The sequence below is a fragment of the Seriola lalandi genome, unplaced genomic scaffold (genome assembly GCF_002814215.2).
Source record: "Seriola lalandi dorsalis isolate HSWRI2012SDOR001 ecotype SW California unplaced genomic scaffold, Sedor1 jcf7180002054923, whole genome shotgun sequence".
NCBI lineage: Eukaryota > Metazoa > Chordata > Actinopteri > Carangiformes > Carangidae > Seriola > Seriola lalandi.
Genome location: NW_019525475.1, coordinates 1,249,342 through 1,266,469, shown reverse-complemented (window position 1 = coordinate 1,266,469; position 17,128 = coordinate 1,249,342). Strand labels below are relative to the sequence as shown.

At 38.2% G+C, this 17,128-nt stretch overlaps 2 protein-coding genes across 6 annotated transcripts in view; both read right to left on the bottom strand.

Annotated features, from left to right (window-relative positions):
- Positions 1 to 5,765: 5,765 nt before the first annotated feature.
- Positions 5,766 to 9,446, bottom strand: apodb (apolipoprotein Db). The gene is made up of 5 exons (XM_023431465.2): positions 9,340 to 9,446; positions 8,204 to 8,319; positions 8,000 to 8,121; positions 7,099 to 7,184; positions 5,766 to 6,275 (listed from the first exon to the last, which is right to left on the bottom strand). The coding sequence occupies exons 2-5, from the start codon at positions 8,312 to 8,314 to the stop codon at positions 6,043 to 6,045; spliced, it is 552 nt and encodes a 183-aa protein (XP_023287233.1). The 5' UTR covers positions 8,315 to 8,319; positions 9,340 to 9,446; the 3' UTR covers positions 5,766 to 6,042.
- An 897-nt stretch (positions 9,447 to 10,343) lies between these two features.
- arhgap21a (Rho GTPase activating protein 21a) overlaps positions 10,344 to 17,128 on the bottom strand; it is a 79,640-nt gene continuing 72,855 nt past the window's right edge. For all 5 annotated transcript variants that reach the window (XM_087169948.1, XM_087169947.1, XM_087169946.1 and 2 more), the window contains 2 exons: positions 14,910 to 14,941; positions 10,344 to 13,281 (listed from right to left, as the gene is read on the bottom strand). In XM_087169948.1, the coding sequence (XP_087026074.1) occupies positions 11,578 to 13,281; positions 14,910 to 14,941 (1,736 nt within the window). In that variant the 3' untranslated portion in view covers positions 10,344 to 11,577. The remainder of the gene's footprint in view (positions 13,282 to 14,909; positions 14,942 to 17,128) is intronic.

Sequence of the window (17,128 nt, the reverse complement as noted above, 5' to 3'; positions counted from 1 at the left end):
GGGCAACCAGAAAGGGGAGACAACACAACTTGACATATACAGTTCAAATGATTTATTTAAGAAAAGGAAAATTTATAAACAAAATTAAGGCCACAGCTGCCATCAGGTCTGACAGGACCGATGACACAGACATCCAGAACACAAACAGAGAGGACAGCCAGCGGGAGAGTCCCCAATATGACTGAATGGAGAAGTCTTTATGGTTCACTCCGGGCCCAGGTGTAGAACATCGGTCTGATGAGATCCATGATTTCAGCACCTCAAAAGTGAAAACAACAAACAGAAAAAGGGATACCTAGTGCCCTGGTGAAGGGGTCGCCACACTTACTACATTTCTAAGCAATACTGTACTATGATGTTTTTTGACATTTTTATGCCTTACTATACTATGACATTGGTTGACATATTTATGCATTACTATACTATGACAATTTTATGCCATACTATACTGTAACTTTTTATGATATTTTTATGCCGTACTATACTAACATGTTTTTGTGCCATACTATACTATGACGTTTTTTGACATTTTTATGCTGTACTATACTATGATGTTTTTTGATATTTTTATGCCGTTTTTTGATGTTTTTATGCCATACTATACTATGACATTTTTTTTCATTTTTATGCCATACTTTACTATTATGTTTTCTCACATTTTTGTGACTTACTATACTATGACAATTTTATGCCACACTATACTATGATATTTTTTGACAATTTTATGCCATAATATACTATGACAATTTTTTGACATTTTTATGCCATACTATACTATGACATTTTTTGAGAATTTTATGCCATACTATACTATGATATTTTTTGACAATTTTATGCCATAATATACTATGACAATTTTTTGACATTTTTATGCCATACTATACTATGACATTTTTTGAGAAATTTATGACATACTATACTATGATGTTTTGGGGAAATTTATGCCTTACTATACTATGACAATTTTATGCCAGACTATACTATGACATTTTTTGACATTTTTATGCCATTACTATGCTATGATCGTTTTTTGACATTTTTATGCCATACTAAACTATGACAATTTTTTGACATTTATAAGCCATACTATACTATGACATTTTTTGAAAATTTTATGACATACTGTACCATGATGTTTTTTGGAATTTTATGCCGTAATATACTAAGATGTTTTTATGCCATATTATACTATGACGTTTTTTGATATTTTTACGCCATACTATACTATGACATTTTTTGACATTTTTATGCCATACTTTACTATTATGTTTTCTCACATTTTTATGCCATACTATACTATGACAATTTTATGCCATACTATACTATGACGTTTTTTGACAATTTTATGCCATACTATACTATGACAATTTTTTGACATTTTTATGCCATACTATACTATGACATTTTTTGACATTTTTATGCCATACTATACTATTATGTTTTCACACATTTTTATGCCTTACTATACTATGATGTTTTTTGACAATTTTATGACATAATATACTATGACAATTTTTTGACATTTATAAGCCATACTATACTATGACATTTTTTGAGAATTTTATGACATACTGTACCATGATGTTTTTTGGAATTTTATGCCGTAATATACTAAGATGTTTTTATGCCATACTATACTATGACATTTTTTGACATTTTTATGCCATACTATACTATGACATTTTTTGAGAAATTTATGACATACTATACTATGATCGTTTTTGTGGAATTTTATGCCTTAATATACTTAGATGTTTTTATGGCATACTATACTATGACATTTTTTGACATTTTTATGCCTTACTATACTATGACAATTTTATGCCACACTTTACTATGATGTTTTTTGAGAATTTTATGCCATACTATACTATGACAATTTTTTGACATTTTTATGCCATACTATACTATGACATTTTTTGAGAAATTTATGACATACTATACTATGATGTTTTGCGGAATTTTATGCCATAATATACTAAGATGTTTGTATGCCATACTATACTATGACATTTTTTGACATTTTTACGCCATACTATACTATGATATTTTGGGGAATTTTATGCCTTAATATACTGAGATGTTTTTATGCCATACTATACTATGACATTTTTTGACATTTTCATGCCTTACTATACTATGACAATTTTATGCCATACTTTACTATGATGTTTTTTGACAATTTTATGCCTTACTATACTATGACAATTTTTTGACATTTTTATGCCATACTATACTATGACATTTTTTGAGAAATTTATGACATACTATACTATGATGTTTTGGGGAATTTTATGCCTTAATATACTAAGATGTTTTTATGCCATACTATACTATGACATTTTTTGACATTTTTATGCCATACTATACTGTGACATTTTTTGACATTTTTATGTCATACTATACTATGATGTTTTGGGGAATTTTATGCCTTAATATACTGAGATGTTTTTATGCCATACTATACTATGACATTTTTTGACATTTTCATTCCTTACTATACTATGACAATTTTATGCCACACTTTACTATGATGTTTTTTGAGAATTTTATGCCATACTATACTATGACAATTTTTTGACATTTTTAAGCCATACTATACTATGACATTTTATTTCATTTTTATGCCATACTTTACTATGATGTTTTTTGACAATTTTATGCCATAATATACTATGACATTTTTTGAGAAATTTATGACATACTATACTATGATGTTTTGGGGAATTTTATGCCTTATTATACTAAGATGTTTTTATGCCATACTATATACTATGACATTTTTTTTCATTTTTATGCCATACTTTACTATTGTGTTTTCTCACATTTTTATGCCTTACTATACTATGACAATTTTATGCCAGACTATACTATGACAATTTTTTGACATTTTTATGCCATACTATACTATGACAATTTTATGCCAGACTATACTATGACAATTTTTTGACATTTTTATGCCATACTATACTATGACATTTTTTGACATTTTTATGCCTTACTATACTATGACAATTTTATGCCACACTTTACTATAATGTTCTTTGACATTTTTATGCCTGACTATACTATGACAATTTTATGCCACACTTTACTATGATGTTTTTTGAGAATTTTATGCCATACTATACTATGACAATATTCTTGACATTTTTATGCCTGACTATACTATGACATTTTTTGAGAAATTTATGACATACTATACTATGATGTTTTGGGGAATTTTATGCCTTAATATACTAAGATGTTTTTATGCCATACTATACTATGACATTTTTTGACATTTTTATGCCTTACTATACTATGACAATTTTATGCCACACTTTACTATAATGTTCTTTGACATTTTCATGCCTTACTATACTATGACAATTTTATGCCACACTTTACTATGTTTTTTGAGAATTTTATGCCATACCATACTATGACAATTTTTTTACATTTTTAAGCCATACTATACTATGAAATTTTTTGAGAATTTTATGACATACTATACCATGATGTTTTTATGCCATACTATACTATGACGTTTTTTGATATTTTTATGCCATACTATACTATGACATTTTTTGACATTTTTATGCCATACTATACTATGATGTTTTGGGGAATTTTATGCCTTAATATACTGAGATGTTTTTATGCCATACTATACTATGATGTTTTGGGGAATTTTATGCCTTAATATACTGAGATGTTTTAATGCCATATTATACTATGACATTTTTTGAGAATTTTATGACATACTGTACCATGATGTTTTTTGGAATTTTATGCCGTAACATACTAAGATGTTTTTATGCCATATTATACGATGACGTTTTTTGATATTTTTACGCCATACTATACTATGACATTTTTTGACATTTTTATGCCATACTATACAATAAAATTTTTTGAGAAATTTATGACATACTATACTATGATGTTTTTGGGGAATTTTATGCCTTAATATACTTAGATGTTTTTTATGGCATACTATACTATGACATTTTTTGACATTTTTATGCCTTAATATACTATGACAAGTTTTTATGCCATACTTTACTATTATGTTTTCTCACATTTTTATGCCTTACTATACTATGACAATTTTATGCCACACTATACTATGATGTTTTTTGACAATTTTATGCCTTACTATACTATGACAATTTTTTGACATTTTTATGCCATACTATACTATGACATTTTTTGAGAAATTTATGACATACTATACTATGATGTTTTGGGGAATTTTATGCCTTAATATACTAAGATGTTTTTATGCCATACTATACTATGACATTTTTTGACATTTTTATGCCTTGCTATACTATGACAATTTTATGCCACACTTTACTATGATGTTTTTTGAGAATTTTATGCCATACTATACTATGACAATTTTTTGACATTTTTAAGCCATACTATACTATAACAATTTTTTGACAATTTTCTGACATACTATACTTTGACATTTTTTGACATTTTTATGCCTGACTATACTATGATTTTTTTTCATTTCTATGCCATACTATACTATAACATTTTTTCACAAATTTACGCCATACTATACTATGACATTTTTTGACATTTTTATGCCATATTATACTATGACTTTTTCTGACAATTTTCTGACATACTATACCATGACATTTTTGACAATTTTATGCCATACTATACTATGATGTTTTTTGACATTTTTATACCTTATTATATTATGACATTTTTCACATTTTTATGCCTTAATATACTATGACCTTTTTTGAAATTTTTATGCCATACTATACTTTGACGTTTTTTGAAAAATTTTTTGCCATTCTATCCTACGACAATTTATACTATACTATACTATGATGTTTTTACACATTTTATGCCTCATATGTCATGTTTTTACCCATTTTTATGCCTTACTATACTATGACGTTTCTTTTATATTTTTATGCCTTACAATACTATGACATTTTTTTGACTTAGTATACCAAGACAATTTTATGCCATACTATATTATGACGTTTTCAACATTCTTTTGCCTCACTACACTATGAATTTTTCATTCTTTACGATACTTAAAGGTCAGTCCACCTCAAAGTTCTCCCATTTCCTCATATATGTAGAGCAATTTTATCACAGATCAGCTTCAACTACATATTTCTAAAGATGTTTCTTCATGCAGAGGTTTAGTTTCTTATAAATTGTTTTATTACATTTACTCAGGTTTGATCTTTTAGTCTTCAGATTTCTATGACACCTGTATTAAAAATAATAGTTTTTACACTTTCAAAGCTGATCTCTGACTTTCCTTCTCTTAGATGGTTAAATCCCAAACCTGTGGTCAAATTCAGTAGCATGAACATTGTGAAACAAGCAAATCTCCAGGAAGCAGATGAAACACAATTCCCCACTCTATCACTTTCTGAAGTTATTCTCTTTATAGCATGAAAGATGACAAACCAAATATTCAAACCTAAAGGGAGTATTTGTTATGTATTTGTAATGTATAGTGTATGTTGGTGTGTTAATCAGTGTAATTTTGAAGCTCTTAAGGGTGGGACTTCTTACTGCTGCATAATATATAATGCATCATTATGCATTAATGAGTGGGTGTGGGTTTCACAAAATCACTGAGCAGCTACAGAATTAAAATATAAAGATATATATTAAAAAGATGCTGATTGAACTAGTTTTTGTGGATATACTCTTGTACTATTGATGATGCTAGAAGAATAATAGAAATCAAAGCAAATCATACTGAAATAAAAATAAATTGCAATAAACATGGATAACTGTTGTATCATTAAGTTTTATTTTTTCTTCCCATAATTAATTTTTTAGCAACTCTAAAATGTAAAAAAGAACAACATTAAGATGCAGATATACAACACCTTGTCCGACTGAACCGCATTGCTCTCTGAAAAAAAATTGCATCCTCTTGTAACAGTATCATGATCCCAATATGTTCATACTACACTGCACAGCCCTAATATTATATAAGTGTCAAGCCCTGCCACATTCACTGTGCGTGGTTACAGTTCAGTGAATGGGAGACTCCATCAGTCCCTACTTATCCTTGCAGCCTGTCTGATCTGTGGCCTTCATCCTCAACAGGTTGATGCCTTCGCTGGTCAGCAGGTTTTTGGCGTACTGCACCGTCTCTGGAGGCAGGAAGCGTGACCTGCCGAGGATCCAGGCGTACTCAATGTGGAACAGGCGGAAGATGTCCGTGCAGGAGTACACAACGGACAGACTGGTGTAATCAGTGGTCAGAACCAGATATGGGCTGTAGGGAGTGACTAGGAGCAAAAGTCACAGAGAAAAATGATGATGATTAGAATCTTTTATTGTACTTTGTTTTTCCAATGAGAAGTTTCAATCAATGCAATGAGATGTTTACCGAGGGTGTACTAGATGTCAAGACCAAGAGCACAATTATCACAGTAGGATTTACATTGTTGGAGTAGGGACAACAGTGCTTAGACAGAGATTTCCACTAAGTATTGTCTGCATAAAGATGTAACTTATGAAAAGTATGTAGATAAAGAATAAAACAGGACCAAGCACTGAGTCCCGATGGATAATCAATCGTCGTTGTAAAATCTAAAAATGTACACTCACAGTGAGATTTGAACTTCGTCACCTTAAGAGTGATGTAATGCTCAAGTCTGCTAAAAAGGACACAAATATCTGTTGAGATCTAAATACTGATGCAAGGCTTTCACAGACAGACGGGCTCATTGTCATTGACATAACTAATGCAGTGAGGCTGCTGTGTCATGTATCAGCCGATAATATTGTCATTCATGAGGTATGTGTGCTCTTTAGCTACATAATCTCCATAATGAGTGGAAGGGCTGCTGTCTGCAATGCAAAAAACGTACTTTTCTTTTCCGTGCTTGTGTTCAGTTTTATAAGGGACTATGTAATGATCTCACTACTATAATTATTGGAAAGGTTATTATTCCGAAAACCCTCAACTACTTATAGCAATAAAAAGAAAGTAAAGACTTCAAAAGATGACAGAGTTAGGCTTTGGGTTTGTTTAAGAACAGTAGCGATGGCAAAAACAAAGACGATGAAGAGGATAAAAGAGTAAGAAGAAGAAGAAGAGTAACTTACAATACGAGAAGCTGACTCCAAGTCTGGCAGGTTCTCTCGGGTCCTGAACTATTGCTGTCCCTTCTGCCACCCTTACCTTGTCCTTACTGAGACACAGGGAGGAAGAGAGAAAGAAATGAGTGGATTTTAAGTTAAAGCACATCATAAAATAACAATAATAATTCAAGTCTAACACTCATAAAGACAGGATTAATTCTTTATCATCTTTCATCAATCACAGAAGGAAGTGGTTATCCAGTGTTCCTTCTGTTTGATAATAATAAACATACTCCATACTGACCACCAGGCCTTCGAGCATCAACTCAAGGTCCCTACACCCCACATCATCTGTTCTTTGGTCCACAAACTCCACACAAACTACTATAGTATGACTATAGTTAATGTTATAACCTGTGACACTACAAATAAATATGCTGCTAAAGCCACTAGAGTGTTATTGTTATTCTCTGTGTAGACATGTGCTGTGCCTGTAGCCATGACTCAGGTGCACAGGTAGAAATTACACTATTGGTGTTGATGCCAGCGCCGACTGTAGAGCACTGGATCACCACTCGATCAACCAACGGTATGTGCAGCACTTCATCGTTTAATGGGCATTTAAATTTAGACATAACTGAGCATTACTCCACTGCACTGGTTGCATTGACTTTGCATTGACTGTTTAGTTGCGGTGAATTATCCCAAACTGAAAACTCTCTTCTTATGAAAGCTTCTGGTCCTACACGCTTGGTCATCGGCCCGAGTCTGGCCCATGTCAGACGGTTGAAAAATTTTCTGTGTGTACGCCAGAATTGGTCCAGATTTTGAAGTAGCATTTTGACAGTCATATGGGTCGGACTTGGGCTGAGGAACTAAGTATATATTCAGCCAGAATTAAGCCCAAGTGTCGATGAATACTCACTAGAACTGAGAGTTCAGCACCTGGATGGTACCGTCTGCCCTCATGGCGTAGTTCGCCTCGATGCACTTTCCTCTTGCGAAGGACGCAGGAAGCTTCGCAATCTCATACCACCTTCCCAGATACTGTGACAGAGAGAGTTATTGGTTCTGCGTATTTCACTGTATAATTTGTACTGTATATACACAGTGTGTGTGTGTGTGTTACCTGTTGGAGGTTGAAGTTGGGCTGGACTTTGGGTGTAGGACAGGGACCCCAGCGATAGGTCTGTGCTGACACCAGAGGGAGCAGCAGCAGGAGAAGGTAGACAGCAGCCATGGTTCCTTCAGGGGGAACAGGGGAGATTTATTTACGATATTTAATGTTGTAAAGTATCGGTTTATAGCATGGAGCAATGCCACACATGCACAGCACCACAGCATAACGGAAGCTTGAATTTGAATTTAAATTTGAATTCAAATATTGTTGCTGCAAAAATCAGCTACTGACCGGACGAGACACTGAAATGCTTTTTTGTGATTTTTAAGGGACTAAAATTGATTGTAATTTAGTTGTTAATATAGAGTATATAGGTATAATATTATAATACGTATTAATAATAATGATTATAATAACTATATTATTTAATTTGTACAACTAAGAATAATCATTTTTATTTATAATGTCGAGAGTCAGTTGAAGTGTAGTTGTGTATACACAGGCCTGAATGAAGTGTGTGTATTTGTTTCTGTTGGGCGGCCATGATAACTTCATTGTGAAGGGTTAAACCTTGGTGTTAACTGAACCCAGTTGAACATTAAAGCCATGACGGTTGTTGAGGTACAATATTTGCATACCTGAAATCATTTACATTTCAGCTTCTGTTGTTCCCTATAGAGATGTCAAACAGTTGACTAATGAGATAGGAGTCGAACAAACAGGCCTTTCCTCTGGCTGTGTCACATGCAGAAGCATCTTTTGTCTCTTTATAAAACATCACATGTTGCCACACCTGTTCTTCTGGTTTAACACAACACCTGTACCTTCACATAGACCAGTCAGCTACTTCTTTACATTGTTGTTTAACAAATAATAACAAAAAAAATCTCAAAGGATTTTTGCCTTTGATTTTGAAAAAATAGCTATTGTGATATGTTTCTATAAAACACTGAATCAGGATCACAGAAGATAAAACCAAGTGAAAAACTAGTTAAACCGAAAACAATCAGTGTTTGAACAGAGTATGATCTAAAAACTTTATCATATTCCATACATAACTATACCATAAAACTACCATAATCATTCATCTCCTACACGCTGCAGTTTAGAATAATTCACAAGCTGTAAATGAAACTTCTTCTTACCTCAGGTGTGTGTCAGGTGAAGGTCTGAGGCTGCAGCTCACTCTGTCTGAGGAGCTCGAGACTCACACACAGTCTTTACCAGCAGCCGGGACAAACACAGGGTGAGTGTGTGTTACGTCACTCTGACAGCACGAGGCAGCTCATTAGCTAATTGTCATCATGCGCACATTCCCACGCACACACACACACACACACACACACACACACACACACACACATACATACAATAGTGTATATGTAGAGACTGTGTGAAGGGTTAAATCATTTATCCAGGTCCCACAGAATTATGAGTGTGTGCTCCTGTCAGCAGTGCTCACTCTCACTTATTTACTTCTTCATCGCCATGGAAATGATGGATATAGCCGTAATGTATTATAGTTATTCAAGAAGTTACTGCACCTCATTGAATTTGTTTACAAGAGATGTTTTGTGACCATGTGATTAGAACTTTTAAAAAAATATTATGATTAAAGTTTTATTTAGAAAAAAAAGAAGAAAAAAAAAGAAATAAATTCCTGTCTGCCATCGTGTCAGCCTACTTCCTGATTTTACCACCAGGTGGCGCCAAAGTAAAACCAAACAATCAGTTACTTCACAAACCGCAGCTGTCTCTGAAGTGTATAATGTAGCTGTAAGTAGATATGACATTTTTAAATGTTAATTAATGTAGTCTTTGTAAAACACTATGACTTCCATTCCTCACATGTTTATATACTGTTTAGAAAGAAATTTGATTACAGTCACAATCCTGATCTTTGAAAAATAACTTTAAATTTCACAACCAAAAAGTCAGAATGAGACACAAGCCACTGTCAACCATTCATCAACTCCAATGTCACTTTCTGATTTTTATTTTATGAGCATGTTTACTTTCCCATAACTTCAGGAAAGTGATGGAAAGTAATTTCTATTTAATTTGGCAATGATTAAAAACAAGATTTTTATTATTCTTATTCCCAGATGTTGCAGGCGTATAAAATAATGAGACCAGACAGACATGAGAATCTAATAAAGATTATTTATTTCCAGTGTTTGTTGAGGGAGAGCATTGCACCAATGTTCTGCTGTACACAGGCGAGATGTTCAGGAAAACATTGTCTCATGCAGTTTCAAAGATAAGTTTGCTGTTTTTTTTGTTGTTTTTTTTTTTTCTCCCAGGTTTAAGCGCCCATGCATTTTACTGCATTGAAAAAGACAAAGGGGGAAAAAATGAAGCAAAACTAAATGAAACAAACACTGACATAAATTTGAATTGACTTTAACTAAACAGGAAAAAAACAAATCTGTGGAATGCCTGTGAAATTATTCTCCCCTAAAAATGTTTTTAAATTCATTCTTGTCTTGACAACTGTTGGTAAAAACAGTTAAAAAACCAAACAAATAAAAACAAAACGAGGCACTTTTTCTTCTTGAGATAAAAACACATGTAAAAACTTACTTTTTGGACTATAACTTGACAAAGTTTGGAAATAAAAACTACTGTACCAAGCATTACATACTGTAGTAACAGCATTTCATTACTGTTTTCAGTCTTTATTTGATAAAACTATAATAACCCTCCAAGTCCCTCAAGCTAATATCTGGCTGTTGTGACTGTACTGTGAAAAAAACAAACTTCCCCACAGCACCCAGCTCAGAAAGCAGCCCTCCATTATATCCACAAACTTCAAGTACAGGCAAAAAAAAAAAAATACATATTGTTTTTGAAAATGACAATATTGTCACAAGCAACTAGTGTTAGTCCAAAAAAGGAGCGAGTAATACATTCTTCATACCGTTTATAATAGGAAGAACTGAACCATGATTCCTTAGTAAAAAGGTTTCCTCCTTCATTCTCCAGTAAGAGTCAAGTCGACACTTTACGTTTCATTAGTGCTGCGTAACAACCTTCAGAGTCCATTTCTGTCCTATCAACATCACATGTCAACAGCAAAGTCACATTTCTTGCATTAGTAGAGTTCAGTCTCGAAGGAGGAAGTCCGTGTTTTTATCCGTGTCTGTTCCAGTATGGCCGACGAGTCAGTGGAATTACACACATAAAACATCTCTTCAGCATTATTCCAGTAACAATCATGGAAGCCTATACACAGTATGTACAGTAGATACATAAAGTATACTTTTGTAGAAAAAATATTGTGCAGTAACCTTAGCTAAAATACCCACATTCGTACGATTACGCATTCATTCTCTTTTTGTTTTTCCTCACAGACGCACAAGACGAGAGCCGCTCCTGCCGTTTCACAGATACTGGTAGAACCGCGAGCGGACGACTTGTGCTCCAGAGAGTTTGTGTGGGTGAGCGTCCGCCCCGAGCGACGCTTTGTTTTTACCCTGCAGCCCGCTGCCGTTGACGTGCTCCCCCGCTAGCGGCTGCGCGCCCGGGGACGCGGAAGGTGGAGGTCTTTCAGGAGCGACGTCCTGAGCGTCCGCGTGATCATCCTCAGGCACGGCTTTTGGTGCGACCTCTACGCTCGACTCGGAGCCTCTGCACCGCTCTCTGGCGATCCAGTCCCGGATGGAGAAGTCCTCGGAGGAGCATCTGGGCTTGAGGCGGTCCAGAGCCGACAGTTCGGCCGCCTGGTCCACCCCGCCCTGCTCCCTCCAGTCGTTGATGACCGCCAGCTCTGCAAAGTCTCTCTGCCCGCCCATGGTGTGCCTCCGCCGGATGTTCTTCTTCTTGCTGCGGGCGTCCGGAGCTCGGTTCTTCTGGGTGAACATGTCATCAGCGGATGTTCGTAACCTGAACTTCAGCCGCTCTGTGATCTTGAGGTGCCAGGCCGGTTCGGGGCGCTCCGACTCGCTGCGTGAAGACGAGCTGAGGCTGCTCGTGGATCGCCCTTTCTTCATCACCTCCAGGACTCGAGACAAGCGCGTGGAAGACTCTGTCCTGCCTTCGCTGCGCTCGCCACTCCCAGCTACACCCTCCACCGATGACTCGCTGTCTGTCTTCTGTCTCAGGGACCACCGTCTGGAGAGGGTGTCACACTCAATCATCCTGTGCGACGGAAAAAGGCGCCGAGCTTCCAGTTTTGGCGTGGTGCTCCCCTCCCTTGTTGCACCACCCCCTCTTGCTTCACTCTTCTCCTGACTCTGCTCTGGGCAGGGCGTCGACTGGCTGTTGCCGCCGCCCGGGGCAAAGACCGGGAAGTCACTTTCACTGTCCGTCTCCATGGGTCGTCCCTCGCTGATGAGCTCGCTGCGTTCGTCGTCTGCCTCCTCCCCGCCCTGCAGCTCTGGACTGAGTGCGCTGGACTCCGCTCCGGTCAAGAACGTGATGGATGAAGTGGTGGAGTAGTCGGAGGTGATGGAGCTCACTTCTGCGCCGGCGGACGCTCCTGCACCTGCTCCCAGTCCGGTGCACGCCACTGCAGGCAGGTCGGGGGACGTTCCCGCAGTCCACTTTTTGGGTCTTGAGCGTGGCACTGATGCTCCGGAGCTCATGGTCCCGAGGTCTGAGGTGTTTTCATCCAGCTGAGACGGGGGGTCGGACAGGGAGGACTTCCCTTGAGGAACCGTTTGGTAGCTGATGTTCGGAGAGCCAGAGATGTTCGGGGACGGGGAGGGGGAAGGTGACGAGTGCCTGGGTGGAGTCTTCTCCTTCAGGAATAAGGAGTTTCTGTGCTCTCTCTTGGCTTTAGGTGTCAGCTCCACAGTTCTCCCGTTCTCCTTCCTCTCCTCTGCCCGGACTTGTTGCTTGGCGTTGGGTTTTGCGTTGGGGCCAGGACGAGCCTCGCTCTGCGCCTCAGCCTGGAGGAGGAGGATGTGGTGGTTCGGCTTCTGGCCAGGGATTTCCTTCTTGGGGAACACGGCGTCCAGATCGTCGTCCGAGCTGCTAGGCTGCGGCTTCTCCTTTGACTTCTTTCTTTTGCGGCTGGCTGCAGCAAAGATTGAGGAGACCAGCAGCTCTCTGCTGCACTGGTCCTTCCCTGAGCCCCAGGAACCCTGGAGAAAGGGAAAGATGGAGGGAGAGAAGAGAGAGCAGGAGGAAACCAAAATGAGATCTTTTGATGCTGCGAATCACGAGGGAGCATATCAAAGAGAACTTCGCCCCTGTCTTGAAACTTAAATCTGTACTCCACCTGCTCCCATGAAGCACCACAAACCAGAGAAGTGGACAGAGAGAAGGACATTAGCAGGCGTCAGTAACAGGGAGCACAGTATTGTTTCCATGCCGGATTTAAAGCAGAAGCAGCAGCAGCAGCGGCGGCAGCGGCAGCAGCACAGGATGAACTGAAGCGTCCCTGCGCGAGCCTGAGCTCTGGCTGATGATGTGGCGATAAAGCTGAAGAGAAGCAGCCACGCTGTGACAGCACTGCAGCGATGAGAAGCAGCTGCTGTTGCTAACGGCACAGTCTGAAGGATCTCACGTCTGATCACTACATTAACCTGCGTTAACTCTACGTCACTCAGCAGGAATGATTCTGGGTGCTGTGGCTCTCTGGGTGCACAGGCTGGGTTGTACTAGATGTTGCAGACACTTAAAGGATTGTTTCACCCAAATTACAGAATGCATATTTTCTTACTCAGCCAAAGCGCAGTGGTTCTCAACCTTTTCCAACTCACTGAAAATCTCAACAATATTAGCGGCTCACATCCGACCCCGTAACAATACGTTCAAATAATATGTTCTCAGAGTATTTTTTATTTTAATGATGACGATAGAACATTCAGGACTGAACCGAGGAAGCTCAATTTCTCTCTTTTGTTTGGAGGGGAAGAGATCGCATGTCTTTCTCACCAGCTATCTGTTTTAATTCTCCGGTTTTTGCCGTGGATGTGATCTTTCAGCGTTCAATCAGACTGAGATACAAACAAGTACATGATGAGGTCTGGAGGTGAGAATATCAAACTTCCTATGATTGGCTCATCACAGTGATAGAGAAGTTTTTTTCTTTATGTTTTCGATCCAAAAACATTTATATCTATTTTTTTTTATATACTTGCATCTTTTCACCAAAATTGTACCGTTTTCAAAATGATTTGTCGGCCTTTGCAATACCTCCACAGCCCACCGGAGGGCCCCCGGCCCACAGGTTGGGAACCACTGCTCTGGTCGTATCTCGTCATGCAAAAAAAGGTTTTATTTGCCCAGGTTTTAAGACTTCTGCTCTAACCTGTTACAACAGGAGGCGAGTGGAACTTCATGTGCCTAAAAGTTTTGGTTGTAAAAGCTCCAAACAGTTTGGATGTTGGATTTCACCATATTTCTACTTCTGATTGCCAATATTTGTCTTGAAAGTCAAGAGCTGCTGGAACGTTGTTTGTAGATTTAGTTTCTCAAAAAGCTGCGAGTGCCACAATACACCTCCGTCTGCACCTCAGAGACGGACATCTCAAACCTTAGACACATAGAACTGAGACCATCTGAAATAAATGTAGAACATGATCTGTTACTGAGATTTGGGTGAAACAAGCTTTAACTGTTCGCTGCGGCAAGTTTGACGCTGATCTTGACTGGAGGTGGAGGCGATCTCACCACATACCTCCCTCCCTCCCTCCCTTCCTTCCTCCATCCTACACTAGCAGTGGCCTGAGAGAGAAGAGATGTCACTGGACACACACACACTCACCTTTGATTTAGCTGAGTCACTAGTCGGTGAATCTGTGGGTAAGAGAGAGACATGAGGGACATGTTAGATGGTATTACAACACGGATAAACACATGAAGTGCAACATGTTGGTGATGATTCAGAGAAGGAGGGCGGGGGGGTAGAAAAACAAAAAAAATAAAATAAAATAAAAGGAGGAGAGAACCATGTGGATGAGATGTGGAGGGTGAAAACGCACGACAGATGAGACTGGTGACGAGAAAGGGAGCGAACACGTGAGCAGACGACAGGCCATGCAGCACACAGGGACAGATGAGCTCTACGTTACACTCAGGTCCACGTCTACACGGCATGTGACGTTCTTTCCCAACTCTGACACACACACACACACACACACACTACACACACACACACACACACACACACACCTGAACATCGTGTGGACTCGTCTAATCTTCTTCTTCGAGTTTCTTAGTGATACTGAGTGCAACTTCAGCGATGAACACAACAGATACACTGAGCAGCGGAGCAGATAATGTGCCATGCAACACAAGGATGAACGGACGAAAGACCCTGTCCTAACATTTACTGGTGACAACATCTGGAATCAGACAGATGAGGCTGGGAATTAGTTTTAAATGTTTCAATGCTAGTGCGGATTCCTGAGGTTCTCTACCAATAACAAAACAGTATTTTTTTGCAATGCCTGACTTTGATAAATATGTTTTTGTTTCTTGTAACAAAAGAAAACAGATTTCTCAAATGTTCCTGACAGAATTTTTACTAATTGGACACCGATGAACTTAGACTCACAAAATCAGCATCTTTCTATCACAAAGCTGTTGAATAATCTCTTTTAAATATTTCACATATTTTTTACAGTGCTTACTTGTGTTTCTATTCTTATTGTTTTAGAAATAAACTTTTCATGAGCATTTTTAAGATTTAGTTCTTTAAAAAGGTTTGTTTTGGTTTTAATAGAAGTGAATTTTCTGAACCCATAAAGAAGCACTTCATCCTTGAGTTTATGGTTTTCGTGACATTCTGTCCTCAGATTGTTTTATTTGAATATTTCTCAGAGGCATGGAGGTGAAACTATTCACTTTCTCAAGGAAAGACGAGTCTCAAAATAAACCTAATTTTGTTATTTCTTCCTTGTTTCCTATCCTGCTAATCATCTCATAACCTCTTAGATTCACCATGTGACTTCCAGGCTGGGAACCACTGATTTAAACACCAGCAGCCACATGAAAACTATGCCTGAATCCAACCGCTTCAAACTGACTGAACTGTCTGTCAAAGAACTTCTTAGTAGCTGACTTGACGAAGCAAAAAATGTGGTGGTGACATGAGCTGCCATGACAACAGTGACACGGTGATGACAGAGACGGCTATGGAAGAAAATAAAAAAATAAAAAAAATAAAAAGAGAAGTGACAGGGGGGTCACAGAGGGGCTAGCTATATGAACGAAGTGGACACTACATGAGAGAGAGAGTGTCAGCAGGGAAAAGCTATAATCAGTCCTCACCTGCTCTGTAATCACAGCCACTAAACTAAAATTTGTTTTTGTTTTTGTTTGTTTGTGACATAGCCAAGCCCCCCTATACACCCCTTACAATACAGATGATGGCACAATACGCAGGTGCACACTGACTTGTGACGTAGAAACCGTACCATGCTATCTCTCCCGTTGGCAAGCTTGCAGGACAGTGAGGAGAGACAGCGGAGAGCCTTTCAGACAGTAGCACCGGCCCGTGTTAGGTATACTCTGATAGAAAAACCCACAACACCGGACACCGTACAGTACCGTGTAGCCGCTTCACTTCCACCTTTTCTTTTCTTTTCTTTTCTTTTCGTCACGGTTTCTCTGTTTAACGCTTCGTTTTGTTTTGCTTTTGTTTTTCTCTTTGGCGTTTCTGGCGCTTTAAAGAAACTGCGGGTTCCTGCAGACTAGGCAGCTACACTGGGGGCAACAATCCTCCTTCTTCCTACAGTTCCAGCTGTCCATCACGGACATTATAGAGTCCATCAGTGACATCATGGTGTGATAGACTCCTCCCACTTGGCCTGTGTCAAGATCAGTATGTGTGAATGCTGGGAAAGCCTTTAGGACACCCGACAGAGCCTCACTAGAGACAGAGGAATCAGAGGTCGCCTTTCACTGTAAAAACATCTATTTGATTTGACGTGGGAAAGAACATGCCGTATTAGTGCAACAGTAGGCAGGATAAAAGGAAGG

Coding starts and splice junctions, on each gene's coding strand:
- apodb (XM_023431465.2), bottom strand. CDS start 8,314: ATGGCTGCTGTCTACCTTCTCCTGCTGCTGCTCCCTCTGGTGTCAGCA. Junction 8,122..8,203: donor CCAACTTCAACCTCCAACAG/GTAACACACACA, acceptor TCTCTGTCACAG/TATCTGGGAAGGTGGTATGA. Junction 6,276..7,098: donor TGGAGTCAGCTTCTCGTATT/GTAAGTTACTCT, acceptor TTTTGCTCCTAG/TCACTCCCTACAGCCCATAT.